Source organism: Trachypithecus francoisi, unplaced genomic scaffold, assembly GCF_009764315.1.
Source record: "Trachypithecus francoisi isolate TF-2019V2 unplaced genomic scaffold, Tfra_2.0 Lachesis_group0, whole genome shotgun sequence".
Classification (NCBI taxonomy): domain Eukaryota; kingdom Metazoa; phylum Chordata; class Mammalia; order Primates; family Cercopithecidae; genus Trachypithecus; species Trachypithecus francoisi.
Window position 1 is genome coordinate 44,959,931 of NW_022681453.1, and position 14,491 is coordinate 44,974,421.

A 14,491-nucleotide genomic window follows, 5' to 3' on the forward strand; every position below is an offset into this window, starting at 1 on the left:
TCAAGTGAAGACTTTTTTTGACTTAGCTGCAGTATATTCCCCTTCTCCACCTTGAGTACCGATATACTCCACCTATTTTGGGAGTCCTCTATGGACCAGCTATATTCTTCTACTTCCCTAGATATTCTACCTAGTTTCCACAGTACACCTAATGTCTTAGCTTCAGGAAGAAATATATTTACCAAGCTTTAATATATATGAATATTTGCCTTTGCTAAAAGATTTCTGGCTAAAAAAAGAAATTGACAGCATGCAATTTTTGTGAGGCTGTGGGACAATTGGAACTCTCAAATGTTGCTGGTGGAAGTATAAACTGGTACAACCACTTTAGAAAATTCTTTTGTCATTTCTTATAAAGTTAAACATACATCTACGTTATAGCTTACTCCCAGGAATCTAGCCAAGAATAATAAAAATGTACACTGACAGTCTTAGACAGGGATGCTTATTTCAGCCTAATATGTAATGACCTCAGTCTGCAAATAATCCAAATGCTCATCAACAGGAAGGTGTCTAATCAAATTGTGGTGTATTCATAAAATGGAATACTACCCACAGTATAATGGAAGAAAGGACTTATAGTCATGAAAACAATAGGTGAACCTTAAAATCATGTTAAATGAAATAAATCAGACATAAAATAGTACATTCTTTTTGTCTTATTATGACATACAAATGACAGCAGAAATAATCTATGATGATAGAAATCCAGTAGTGGTTGCAGTGGTAGAAAAAAACATGACAAAATTTCTGATGACATGGAAATCTTCCTTATTTTACTTGGGGAATGATGGTTATAGGGGGTATATAATGGTCACAAGTGATTAAATAGAACACAAATTCTGTGCATTTTAACATATGCTCATTATGTCATTTATACAGTTACCTACAAGATTTCCAGAGATGGACTGATTGATGTTCACTAAAAGCAATGTGTGCCCTGTTTCATCTTCATGCTCTTGATAGTTACTTGGAGAAATACTTGTCTACTCCTCCATCACTTGGATAGCTCTAGTTTATCCTGCTGGTTTTCAAAATGGAATTACTTCTTAGAAGTCTTTTCTGATGACACACCATTCTAGGCTCCTTCTCTGGGCTCTCTATAATGCCTTTGTCAAGGCATATGTCATCCTACATTGAGATTATCCACATTATTGGCAATTAGCAGTAACTGGTGTGACCTTTATAGGGCACAGGTTTTGTTTGGTTTTACTCTAAGACCTAAAATGGTCACAGAATAGCTGCTTAAAATTATGTAATAATCAGGCCAGTGCAGTAGCTCATGCCTGTAATCCTAGCACTTTGGGAGGCTGAGACAGGAGAATCACTTGAGCTCAGGAATTCGAGACCAGCCTGGGTAACATAGTGAGACCCCGTCTCTATAAAAATAAAAAAGAAATTATGTAATGATCAAATGAGTGAACTTCAAGGTCTGTGATAGACTTTTTGAACTTAAATTTTTAAGTTAAATTTTTTTTTTTTTTTTGAGACGGAGTCTCGCTCTGTCGCCCAGGCTGGAGTGCAGTGGCCGGATCTCAGCTCACTGCAAGCTCCGCCTCCTGGGTTCCCGCCATTCTCCTGCCTCAGCCTCCTGAGTAGCTGGGGCTACAGGCGCCCGCCACCTCGCCCGGCTAGTTTTTTGTATTTTTTAGTAGAGACGGGGTTTCACCGTATTAGCCAGGATGGTCTCAATCTCCTGACCTCGTGATCCGCCCGTCTCGGCCTCCCAAAGTGCTGGGATTACAGGCTTGAGCCACCGTGCCCGGCCTTAAGTTAAATTTTAAACAAGTACCTGTAAGTATGTTTAATTCTTCTGATAATGCATTGAGAAACACTGCTTTGAAGCAGCATAAGTTTTTCTGAAGGAATTCAGTGTACATTTGGAACCATTATTACTTTATACATCTTATGGCATTTCTTAATAAACTCATCCACTTATTTCCATAACATCTTATTGTTACATCCTTAATCCCAAAAAGTTAATGATGGGCAGAGTGCCTACATAATTTATCATCTAACCTGAGCTATATTTCAATATAAGGAAATATTATAATTACACCAGATGACAGCTATCAACTGAGCAAATAGAGGCACAATTTTCTTCTAATTATGGGGAAGTAGGACAAAGAATTTTCAGAATGCAGTAAGGATGTATGGTTTGGTTTTGTTTTCTTTTTTTCTTGTTTTTCAGATTTATCTTATGCATGGACCTTCAATGATAACCCCTTATACGTCCAAGAGGACAATAGGCGATTTGTATCTCAAGAGACGGGAAACTTGTACATTGCCAAAGTGGAACCATCAGATGTGGGCAACTATACTTGCTTTATAACAAACAAAGAGGCCCAAAGAAGTGTTCAAGGTCCACCCACTCCATTAGTGCAGCGCACTGATGGTAAGAGAATGAGTTCTCTTGGGAATATACTTTATCTGTGTTCCTTAAAGCCTGGGAAGATTCGTAAAGCTTTCTATTTCCTTCTTGTTTGGTGGAGCCAAGTTATCTATGAGTTTAGGTTCAATTCACAAATACGTAAACCAAAAATATAAAAGAAAATTATCTAATTCATCCACATGGTGCAGTAGACATGGTTCTGGGTATACCAAGCCATCTCCTTTCTGGCATTGAAACAGCTTGTCTTTTTTTTTTGCTTAAAGACTACTTTATAAAAACAAAAATGATATTTGGGGGAGTTGGCGTGTGTGTATGTGTGCACGTGTGGGTGCTGCCAAACTTATATAATTGACTTAATATATTTTTAATGAACATATGTTGCAGCTACTTTTTAATGCCCCCTTTTTTTCATATTTGCCCTTTTTTTGTTCACCCTTTGTTTACATGGCTGGCAAAATGGAGGGAAAAGTTCATATCCAAGGAAAGCAAAGCAAACCAACATTAATTATGAGCATTCCAGAGAAGAATGAAACGCAAGATTTATACTAATTATATTCCTCCAAGGAACATAATTCAGATTAGTCTCTGACGAGTTTTGTAGCTTGGTCGAGTCATAGCTGGTACAAGATTTAGAGAGCCAGAAAGTTTAAGGAAGTCATTGAAGTGGAAAAATTCTCTAGTTGTTTTTTAATTAAATGTTCACAGTGGGATTCATAAAGATAGAAAATTTGTTGGTGCATTTTATGATTGTATTCAGGACTTGAAATGCAATACCTCGTGGAGATTTTCTCCCCTCTGAAGAGCGGAAGAAAAGCAAGAATATAATGCTAATAAAGGATAACAGAATTGTGGAGCAAGTCCCATAGAAGGAGTTCTTATAATAGAGCTTTTATGATCACTAACCACCCAAATATATTTGAAAGGTCTTCATTAAGATTTCAGCAACCATTAGACTTACTCCTAAGTTCAATTTCTCTCCTTCAATGAATACTCCTGTTTATGACCAGAAGAATTCATGAGCCAACAATATGCTTGGAGATTCTACCATGTTTTTCCTTTTTTTGTTTGCTGTCTACTCTGAGTTTCTGCTTCTTCCCTTCTTAATTTCTTCCTTTTTCTATCCATTCTATTCCCTTGAACACATTTACAGGAAAAGTAGAGCTAAAGCATTATATATAACACAAAAATCAAACCTCTTTTACACGTGAGCATATAAGAAATATCAGACATCAAGAAAGTGAAAAAGAATAAAATCTACCAACTTAGCTGATTGAAGTAGTACTCACTACCTTCTCACCATAAGCTCTTTCAATGTTTATAATAGTCAAGGTCTTAAAAATGAAGTATTTTTGTTTCATATATATTTTGTAATTTTTACTTTTTCTACAATTATATTAGCAACCAACAATGTATTTATTTTAGGAATGTATTACTCTGTTGCTTGGTATATATATTAAAAATGATCAAAGTATTTAAATAATCTTGAGATGTCACTGATTAAATTAATTAAGTTAATGAGAATAGCATACAGATATATTTCTGTGACAACTCCTCTGGTAGGTAGTATATTTACAATAGGCTATACCATTATCTTATTCTTATCTTAGCACATATCCCCAATTTCTTGGATGGAAAATTTTAAAACTTAAAACAAATTTTTATAGGTATACAGCAAACTTATTTAGCAGCAAAACTTTATTGTACTAATATGTGAATATTTACATTTTTATCTCAATTAATGTGATGACTTTATACGTTTTGATGCAGAACTACTATTATTTTGGATTAAGACCTACTACAGTGGACTTCCTACAGTATTAGCTGAAAATTTCCTGTTTTTTTTTATTAATCAGATCTGGCTCTCTTGAGTTTCCTGAAAGGTAGATAAACGTGGATATTACTAGAAAAGTATCTTTTTTGAAAACACAGAAGCATTTTAGAATCTATATGTATCCAATTCTTAACTGAAAGCCCTAATTCTTATTAAGAAGAAATAATCAGGTTTTGGTTAATGAAGCATTTACTTCATAGAAAACTTCTATTCTCCAGAAATGCTGCTAGCTCTTTTGATATTTAACAGGTGTGATGGGGGAATATGAACCAAAGATTGAAGTGCGTTTTCCTGAAACTATACAAGCTGCAAAGGATTCATCTGTAAAACTGGAATGTTTTGCCCTTGGAAAGTAAGGTTTTTGTTTTTGTTTTCCTGGTTGCTTTAAATTTTTTTTATTAAAAAGGCTTTTTGTTATTCAAATATTGCTCTAAGGTAAATTACCAAGTAGATTTCAAATGCTGGAACTTTCAATGGAACTTTCTGATTTGAATTTATACAAACATGTCTAATACTGAGACAATGACCAGGGCTGCAATTGAAAATAATCAGGGCTGCAATTCTCCCCTACAGGTGCTGATATTTCCTTTAGTTTAAGCATAATGAGACCCATTTAGGCAGCACATTGCAAGGAAAGAAGTGCACTTGTATAAGATGATGGGCAAGTCACTAAACCGTTCACATATCCTTCACTCCGTCTTGTCCTATATCCAGAAATACATTGCCTGGAGTATTTCCTTGCTTAATTAACCAACAATTCTGACAAATAAAAAACTACTGCTCATTTCCAAAATAAGACTAATTAAAGTCCATTGTTCATAGTGGATAATTAGAATTGAGCCCAACCTTCCCTGATAGTGGAGGCATTTTGTTTCACTCAGATAAGTATTTATTAGGAACAGGTTTGGAATACTTTTAAGCCATCAAAATACCTACATTTTTGCATGGGATATCTAGAACACCTCTTTGCTTTTTGGTGGTATACAAATTTCATTTTTGTGCCTATAAACACCAGAAAAAAAAAAAAAAGAGAGACAGACTAGACTGTCATTTTCAAATGTTAGTATGCATGTGAGTTACCTGGGGACACGGTTAAATTCATATTCTGACTCTAGAGGTCTGGGGTGATGTTTGATTCCTCCATTTCTAATAAGCTCCCATATATTAGTCACTCTTCTTATAAACAGAACATACTTTGAATAGTAAAAGACTTGACTGACTCAGAGGTAAGTTCGGAGGGCTTACCTCTAAATCCAAAGTCTATTCCTAATGTGGCCATCACATTTAGAAATAGTGACCTAGTGTCGAAATTCTGGAAAACATCCTTAAATGTCTCAGTCATTGTATTAAGTTAAACATACTCAGCAATCCAAATAATCGTGGTTACTAAATCTTAGTTTGTTTTCAATAGATGGAATTTTGCATATCTTTAAATTAAATTTCTCAGAATAGTCATTTCTCATGGATTTAAGAGATCATATTTTATTTTCGTACAGTATGGGTCTCATAGCATTTATCAAACACATAATTATTGATTGATTAAATGATTCTTAAGAAAGTGACAAACAGGGGCTTTACATCAGTTTTTTATTATTTGCCTGCCTTTTAAGACATGATGAACTTTCACCACTTTCAGTCTTTTTCAGAAGCTAAGGTTTATAAAAATATTAAATGTCATCAAATTCTTTGATAATTAGATAATTAATTTAAAAAGAAAACCAATGAAAGAGAGTATCTGAAAAGAATATTAATAGCTTATTTAATCATATTTGGCATCAGGAAATATAGATTGCTGAAATTAAAAAATGGTTTTTCACAATAAAGTAATTGAAAATGTTGAGGCTATTTCTCAAGAATCTAATGAAAATAATTTCATTTGCTAAGCACCTATAACTAAGCATTTATGATACAATATATATAATTGTCATAATCTTGCAGGGCAAATTATGTTTTCATTACATATGAGAAACTGAAGCTCAGATTGGAGAAGTAACCTGTTCAATTTTATGTTTCTATTCAGAGGAAGTGAGCAATTCAAACCTAGGCCCACCTGATTTTAAATTCTGAATTTAGGAACTTCTAAGTAAATGGTAAGATAACTGCTTTTGAAATCCTGGGAGACAGATTCAATTTCCAATTTTCTCAAGAGTTATTTGATTGTTAGCAAACATGTTATAATCTCTATGAATTATCATATTTTCATCCAAAAGGAGTTATGATGATTCCTACCTTGTATGTTTGTTGTGAGGATTAGAAAGGATAATACATGTTAAAACATTACATCTTGGGCTTGCCATTTATGTGATAAATGCTCACCGAATTATTCTAAAACCAAAATCCAAATTTCATTCTACCTTTTTTTTTTTTTTTTTTTTTTTTGAGAGCAAGCTCTGTTGCCCAAGCTGGAGTGCAGTGGTGTGATCTTGGCTCACTGTAAGCTCCGCCTCCTGGGTTCACACCATTCTCCTGCCTCAGCCTCCCAAGTAGCTGGAACTACAGGCACACGCCACCACGCCCAGCTAGTATTTTTATTTTAATTTTTGTATTTTTAGTAGAGACGGGGTTTCACCACATTAGCCAGGATGATCTCAATCTCCTGACCTCGTGATCCACATGCCTCGGCCTCCCAAAGTGCTGGGATTACAGGTGTGAGCCACGGCGCCGGAGGCATTCTACTTTTATATAAACAATGTTTGAGTTAGTGAGGATGTTCGAAGGAGAGTAGGTATCTCAGAGGGGGTATAAATTCTCATCTTTCCCAGCCCAGTCTTGTTCTCTGTGTCTCAGGATTGATGACAGTGTAAGAAAGGAGCAATTAGGGTCAGTTCTGGAAAAATAAAAAAAAAGAAGAAGGAGGAAAGAAAGAGAGAGAAGAGAGAGAGAAGGAGAGAGAACATGATCAATATAGTCTTTGAACTGCTCACATACCAGTTTCTTAAATTTATTTATTGTTATATTATTTAAACCTACAGAAAAGTTGAAAGAGTAATACACGGACATCATATACTCTACCTGAATTGACCAAGCATAAACCTGGGCTACATTCCCTTTCTCTCTCTCTCTCTCTGCCTTTCTCTCTCTCTTTCGTTCTCCACACACAAATGTATTTAACCAGATACGTGATAAGATCTAATCAGGAAAAATGAAGCTTGGAATATATGAGTTATATGGAATAATTTAAAAGTAAATAAAGCAGTGTCTTATTTTCCATTAAGCCCATGGTGATGAAAATAATCAATACATTATTAAATTGCACAAGGTAAAATTTATAATTTTAAAAACATACAAGAGTCCCTAAACCTTTTTCTGGTTTTTTTTTTTTTTTTTTTTTGAGACAGAGTCTAACTCTGTTGCCCAGGCTGGAGTGCAGTGGCACGATCTCGGCTCACTGCAACCTCTGCCTCCGGGGTTCAAGTGATTCTCCTGCCTCAGCCAAGCGAGTAGCTGGGATTACAGGTGCCTGCCACCACACCCAGCCAATTTTTGTATTTATAGTAGAGATGGAGTTTCACTGTGTTGGCCAGACTGGTCTCTAACGCCTGACCTCCTGATCCACCTGCCTCGGCCTTCCAAAGTGCTGGCATTACAAGCGTGAGCCACCGTGCCGGCTCCTAAATTTTTGACAAAATTTAAACTAGCAATATTTGACCCAGAAAAATTTGAGTTGGAAAATTAATAGTTTAAAAAACTCTCAAAATGTAAAATCTCATGTGTATGTACAAAAGAAATTCCCTGATAAATAAATCATGTTTGTTAAGTTTATGCAGAAAATAACTGTTGAACATGAAATAATGTTAAATGGGAATAGGAAAATAATAGAAATTACCAAACCATACCTCATAGAAAGTAGTCAAGGAAATACTTGATTTAATGGAGTCCACTCCCTAAATTGTTATCTAACAAAATTAATCAGTGTTGAGATTATGTTTATTAAAGGAAGTCATTAACATAGAATTGAAATATCTTGGAGTAAAAATGGAAAGTCTGAAGCATCTATTGGGTCGAAGTGGCAGTGTTAAAATGCCCTGTATAACAATGTTACATTTTGTGTAATTGGAGTGCAGATACATTTCTCATTTCTTCAAAGCAACAAAATGTATGTGAAAATACTTTGACTACTTTGGAAAACTGACAAATGTGAGCTACTACCAAAAAGAGTTTTATATACGCTTGCCAACAGTTTTCAGAAAACAAATTAGGTTATCTTTAACACATTGCAAACATGCTGAAAATGCCTTTTAGTCCATTATAAATTACAGTATTTACCAAATGCCATATTGTCTTCTAAATATATAAAATTAACAAACATAAAAAGCAACACACGCACTAGATTAACTATGTTACAGGTATAATTAACAATCTGAAAATAGAAACAGTCAAATGTCTTATCTTCAAAATTAAAAACCTATATTTGCAAGTTTGTTGCCAAGTGTTTATAATTTATAGTCAATTGAGTGTTTATTATAAATCATACTCTAACATCTCTTCATAAAAATATTGCTGTGCAGCATTTGGTCATTTAGTCATTTTTTTCCCCAAATGTGGGGACTTCTTTTTACTAATCCATCTAAATCTTCCTGTCTACTTTGTGAGATACTTTACTCTTTTTTAAGATGTTCCATAACCTCAAAACTGAGAAAACTAGTTGACTCGAGGAATAAAATCAAATATTTTTTTCTGATTATATTGCTAATTATTGACTGCTATTTCAGCTATAGACTACACATTTATTAAACTAAGATGTATAAATTTTATAGATGGGGAAGAGAGAGAGAAGAGGGAGGAAGAAAATCAATAGGTGGGTAGAAGGAAAAATAAATAAAAATATAGAAAGACCAGCTCCAGTGCCAGATCTTATGAAATTTTTTATTTTTAGGACATAAGAGAGCTCCTGAAATGAAAAATTTGCTTTCATTAAATGTTTGTTTAATGTACCCTATATATGTGCTCACATAACTAGGAAATATCACCCTCTATCACTGGGAATATTTTTTCTCTTGAAGCTGTAGATTATTTTTGTTGTTTATTTATCTTGCTTTGTTTTCTCTGAACTTTCTGAATCTATGGTTTGGTGTTTGTCATTATTTTTTATTTTTATTGTTATTATTTTTTTTGAGACAGAGTCTCGCTCTGTCGCCCAGGCTGTAGTGCAGTGGCGCCATCTTGGCTCACTGCAAGCTCCGCCGCCTCCCGGGTTCATGCCATTCTCCTGCCTCAGCCTCCCTAGAAGCTGGGACTGCAGGCGCCGGCCACCCCATCCAACTAATTTTTTTTTTTTGTATTTTTAGTAGAGACGGGGTTTCACCGTGTTCGACAGGATAGTTTCCACCTCCTGACTTCATGATCTGCCCACCTCGGCCTCCCAAAGTGCTGGGATTACAGGCGTGAGCCACCACGCCCGGCCTGGTGTTTGTCATTATTTTTTAAAACTATTCAGGCATGATTACTTTAAACATTTATTTGTTTGCTTTTTCTCTTTTTAGTATTTCTTTTACATTATCTTTTATGCCATTTGTAATCTCCCTTCTGTCCAAGTTCTTAATCTTTTAAAATTTTTAAATTATTTTTATCTTTGCATTTCAGTTTGGGAAGTTCTATTGGTACTGCTTGTCATTCATTTACTTCCCCCTTAGCTATGTTCAGTCCACTGGTGAGCCCATCAAAGGCATCCCTCGTTTGTATTATTACGTATTTTATTTCCAGCATTTCCTTTTGATCCTTTCTTAGAGTTTTCTTCTCTGTGCTTACATTATCCATTTGTTCTTATATGCTGTTCACTTTTTAATTATAGACCTTAATATATTAATTATAGTAATTTAAAATTACTGTCTGATAATAACTAGTTCAATTTTAAATCCTCAGCCTGACAGTTCTAAAAGTTTCATTATATTTGAGTCTAGTTATCGTGGTTTTTTTTGTCTCTTCAGACTGTTTTTTAGCATGCTTTGTACTTTTTTATTTGAATCCTGAACATTATTATATCAGATTAAAGGAACTTCAATACCTAAACTTTTAGTGTGAGGTTTTATGTTTTTCTAGTTAAAGTTAGGCTGTAATTTCTGTTGGCTCTAGCTGTGGCATCAGAGGTTAAATTTTAGGTAGTACCTTTGCTTTTATGTCCACTCTTGCCCTTGGGTTTCCTCAGAGACTCTTTCTTTTTTTTTTTTTTTTTTGAGACGGAGTCTTGCTCTTTCGCCCGGGCTGGAGTGCAGTGGCCGGATCTCAGCTCACTGCAAGCTCCGCCTCCCGGGTTCACGCCATTCTCCTGCCTCAGCCTCCTGAGTAGCTGGGACTACAGGCGCCCGCCACCTCGCCCGGCTAGTTTTTTGTATTTTTAGTAGAGACGGGGTTTCACCGTGTTAGCCAGGATGGTCTCGATCTCCTGACCTCGTGATCCGCCCGTCTCGGCCTCCCAAAGTGCTGGGATTACAGGCTTGAGCCACCGCGCCCGGCCGAGACTCTTTCTTAAATAGCATCTAAAGCTTGCAGTTATTTCAGCTGTAATTCTCTGCGCTGTAATTATGTAGGAGCCCTAAATAAGTCCTTGCTTGCTAATTCTATCATCTCAGTTATTTGTGGGTCTGTTTCTATTGGCTGCTTTTTCTCCTAGTTACAGTTCTCATTTTTCTGCTTGTTTGAATATGTAGTAATTTAAGATTGAATAGTAGACATCATAAATGTCATGTTGTTGAATGCTAAATTGTGGCGTACTTATTAAAAAGCTTTTTGAATTTTATTTTGATAGGCAGTTGTTACACTACTGTGAATCCTCGAGTTTTCTGTGGTTATAAAGGCTAGTTTACTACTAAGATGAAATCCCCAACTGAATGCTTCAAATGTTCACCAAGTTTTTCTTCTCTGGCATAGTGGAGCTCTAATGTCTTCCAGGCTTATTTGAGCTCTGAAAACTATTCTTTGCCCAGCCTCATGCAACACTCCTATGCAGATCTTTAGAGTACATTATTTAAGTAATGCCATTCTTTCTAATACTATGCTCTGCAATTCCAGCCACTTCAGCCTCTCCAAATCTGATCTTTGTCTTCTCAGCTCAGTGACACAGTACTTTACTACTTATGTCTCCCCTACCTACTCCCTGATCTGGATGGAAAGTGTCTCTACACAGAAAATAAGGGCTACCAAAACCTGACTTCATTTATTTCCCCTCTTTCAGGATCATACTTTTGTGTCGTCAATTGTTCAAGTTCCAGAAAGAGGTTTTTTGTTTGTTTGTTTGTTCATTTCATATATTCGTCTAGTTTTTCACTGTTTTTGAAATGCTAATTATGAAGGTAAATACAGTGAGGCTTAGATAAATTAAGTGACTTAACCAATATAAGTTGCATATCTGGGATTCAAATCTACATCTCATAGATTCTGACTTCAAAACTCATGCTTATAACCCTTTCATATTTGTATTGAATTCACTTCTAAGTGTCTGACTTACTTAATCCTCCATGGGCAGATGTAGTATGACCCTCAGTTATCTAAATATTTTGCTAGAAAAAGGCTTGAACAAATTCAGCAAAATGTTAAAAAATGCTTTATCTGGGGAATGAAATTATAGATATATTTCCCATTTATATTATCCATAATAACTAATATTCCAGCAACAAGTAAGTTTTGATTTTACATATTAAAAAAAACTAAAATTCAAAAGATAAACTTGTAAAAATTCAAGCTGTGTTTTAATGAGAAGAAAAAAGCGTTTCCAAAAACACATCAAAAATCAGGGTTATATACTTTGTTGTTATATAGATGATGATGGCAATGTACACCATTTCTAAAAGTCTGGTATACCTGATTAGGTAGCACTCAGAAAACATAGTTTCAGTCACAGAAACCATCATGCAGACAGGATGTATAAAAAGTGAAGTCTAGAGAAGAATTGGTGAAGTGTTTACTCATATAATCTAACAATCTTAAACCACCAAATGCTAATGTGAGTACAGAATAATTAAGAAAAAGCTTCAAGTAATTGTCTTAACTTTAATTGCTAGGACTTTGGGGATATGTAACTGACTTTCTATGTTAGAGTTTCAGAGCTGACATGATCACAGCTTTCAACTCTCAGCTTTGTCTCATTTGTTTAACATGGCAGACTCTTAATTATGAAAGCTGCAAATTAATTGTATAGTGAAATACCCTGAGAAGCTCCTTGTATAGGTGCTATGCAAATGTAGTATGATTGACTGATAGATATGTATGTTTCCTTTGAAAAAAATATGAGCTCTTGCTGAGTGAAGAAATTAAACTGATATCCCCCATAACTCTATTCTACTGCTTTTATAAACAACCAAACATATTTTCCTTTTTCTAAAAAAATCTTAATTTAGTAACTTTTCTGTCAGTATTCTGGAATGTAAATAACATTAGTAGCAGCACTGAATGTTCCTGTGTGTTCTGAAGCCTTCACACAGAGTACTATATTTATGTGTACATGTATATCTTATTTATTTTTTTCTAATTTGTGAAGCAAAAGATACCCAGCTTGGCTATGAATGTCAAGCAGCAAATTTGAAGTCTCACCATGATGTTGTTAGGTGTTCCAGAATTTTTAGGTGACAGAGGAGCTATTTCTTATAATGTTTGCTTTTCATCTTACAAATGTCGACATCATTGCAGATTATACTGCAGAAAGATTTCTCAAGTCACTCAAGATGAAAATAATGTTTTTAAATCAAGCTAGGCACACTGAAACTTTTCAGTTCCTTAGCAATTTTTTTGGTTTATCATTTTAATCACTCGGGTATCTTAATGATTTTGAAACTGGATGTCTAAAAAGTCATTTACCTTTTGTTTCCCCTCATTGAGTTGAGTAGATAGAGAACAGAATCTCTTCCTAGGCATAGTTTACCCCATTCACTCCAGAAATGTATACTGAAACCTAATCTTTAGACTCTTGCTAATGACTTTTTCTAAAACATGATATTATTAATAACTTTTTTAACATGACATGGTATTGCCTGGCATAAAATAAAAAAGTAAACTCTATAGAACACTCACCTCTGTTGACCATGCTCACAAATCTAAGAACTAAAAAAATCTTCAAGGCAATTATTCAGAAATTGAAAGATAACATTAACCCCACCATGCTCTCACAAACACAAGTGCTCACCCTAGCAAGAAATAATTTATTAGTGAATTTACTAGCGTTTGAAGGCAAATGGTATGCTGAAAAGTGTGGACTTTACGTTCAAATAGAGTGGGATTAAAGTCTTAACCCCACTTGGATGACTTTGGTCAGTTTTCTTATGTGTGTAAGGAAGGCAAAAATGAGAGAGAGAGAATAAATAGATATAGCAGAATTTTTGTAAGGACTGGAAATACTATTTAGCTCACTTACTAAGATTCCTGACCCATAATAGGCATTAAATAGTAACTACTTTACGAATCCTGGGAATCGTCAAAGTTGCTTTGACTGAGGAGGTAAAAAGGAACACATATGAAGGAGCAAAATGGTTTTTGTGTTATATTTTTGTGTTAAGGGACTTCCCTAGAAGAATAGATTTATTATTTTAAATTCTGTTCAATCTTTCTGAGGGTTACTGACATTTCCTCACTCACTCATTTGACAAATTGAGCACCAATTATTCATTCACTTAGCGAATATATATTGAATACCTCATTCAATCATTAATTCCTTCATTTCTTCATTTAGGTAGTCAGTCAGGGGACAGACACCTGGCCCTGGGAGATAAAAAATATTATATAAAGGTCCGGGAAGGTTGCAGGCTAATGAAAATAAGATTGATGTAACAATGTGTGATCACACATTTCTCTTAGGATCAGCTCTTTCCCCTTTCAGTGAAGGAAGAGTCAAGGCTCCTCACTTTGGGAACTTTACTGATTATCTTTTTCCCACGCTGCCCTTTATCAAATAGAGACTGGAGAGGGTCACCGTCATTTCTTTAGCAGAGCTAATTTTAAGCTATTACTTAAAGGCTTCTCGTATTTCTGCGAAATGGAAAATTATTTCTTATTTTTTTTCCCTTTTGTTCATAAATGCATTTTTTAACTAATGGATTTTAAATAATAGTTTTACAACAGAAATATTGAACAGATAGTATAGAGAGGTCCAATATAACCCCCCACACAATTTCCCTTATTTCTCAAATCTTATATTATTATGATGCATTTTTTACAATTAACCAGCCAATACTGTTGTCTGATTATTATAAAGTCCATATTTTATTCAAATGTCTTTGGTATTTATGCCCTTCTATTCCAAGATTCCATCCAGAGTACCACATTACATCAAGTTTTCTTGT

The 14,491-nt window shown here is 34.8% G+C and overlaps 1 protein-coding gene across 2 annotated transcripts in view; it reads left to right on the top strand.

The window, feature by feature from the left end:
* Positions 1 to 14,491, top strand: part of CNTN6 (contactin 6) — a 303,559-nt gene that overhangs the window by 198,734 nt on the left and 90,334 nt on the right. For both annotated transcript variants that reach the window (XM_033210480.1, XM_033210479.1), the window contains exons 6-7: positions 2,192 to 2,395; positions 4,473 to 4,575. In XM_033210480.1, the coding sequence (XP_033066371.1) occupies positions 2,192 to 2,395; positions 4,473 to 4,575 (307 nt within the window). The remainder of the gene's footprint in view (positions 1 to 2,191; positions 2,396 to 4,472; positions 4,576 to 14,491) is intronic.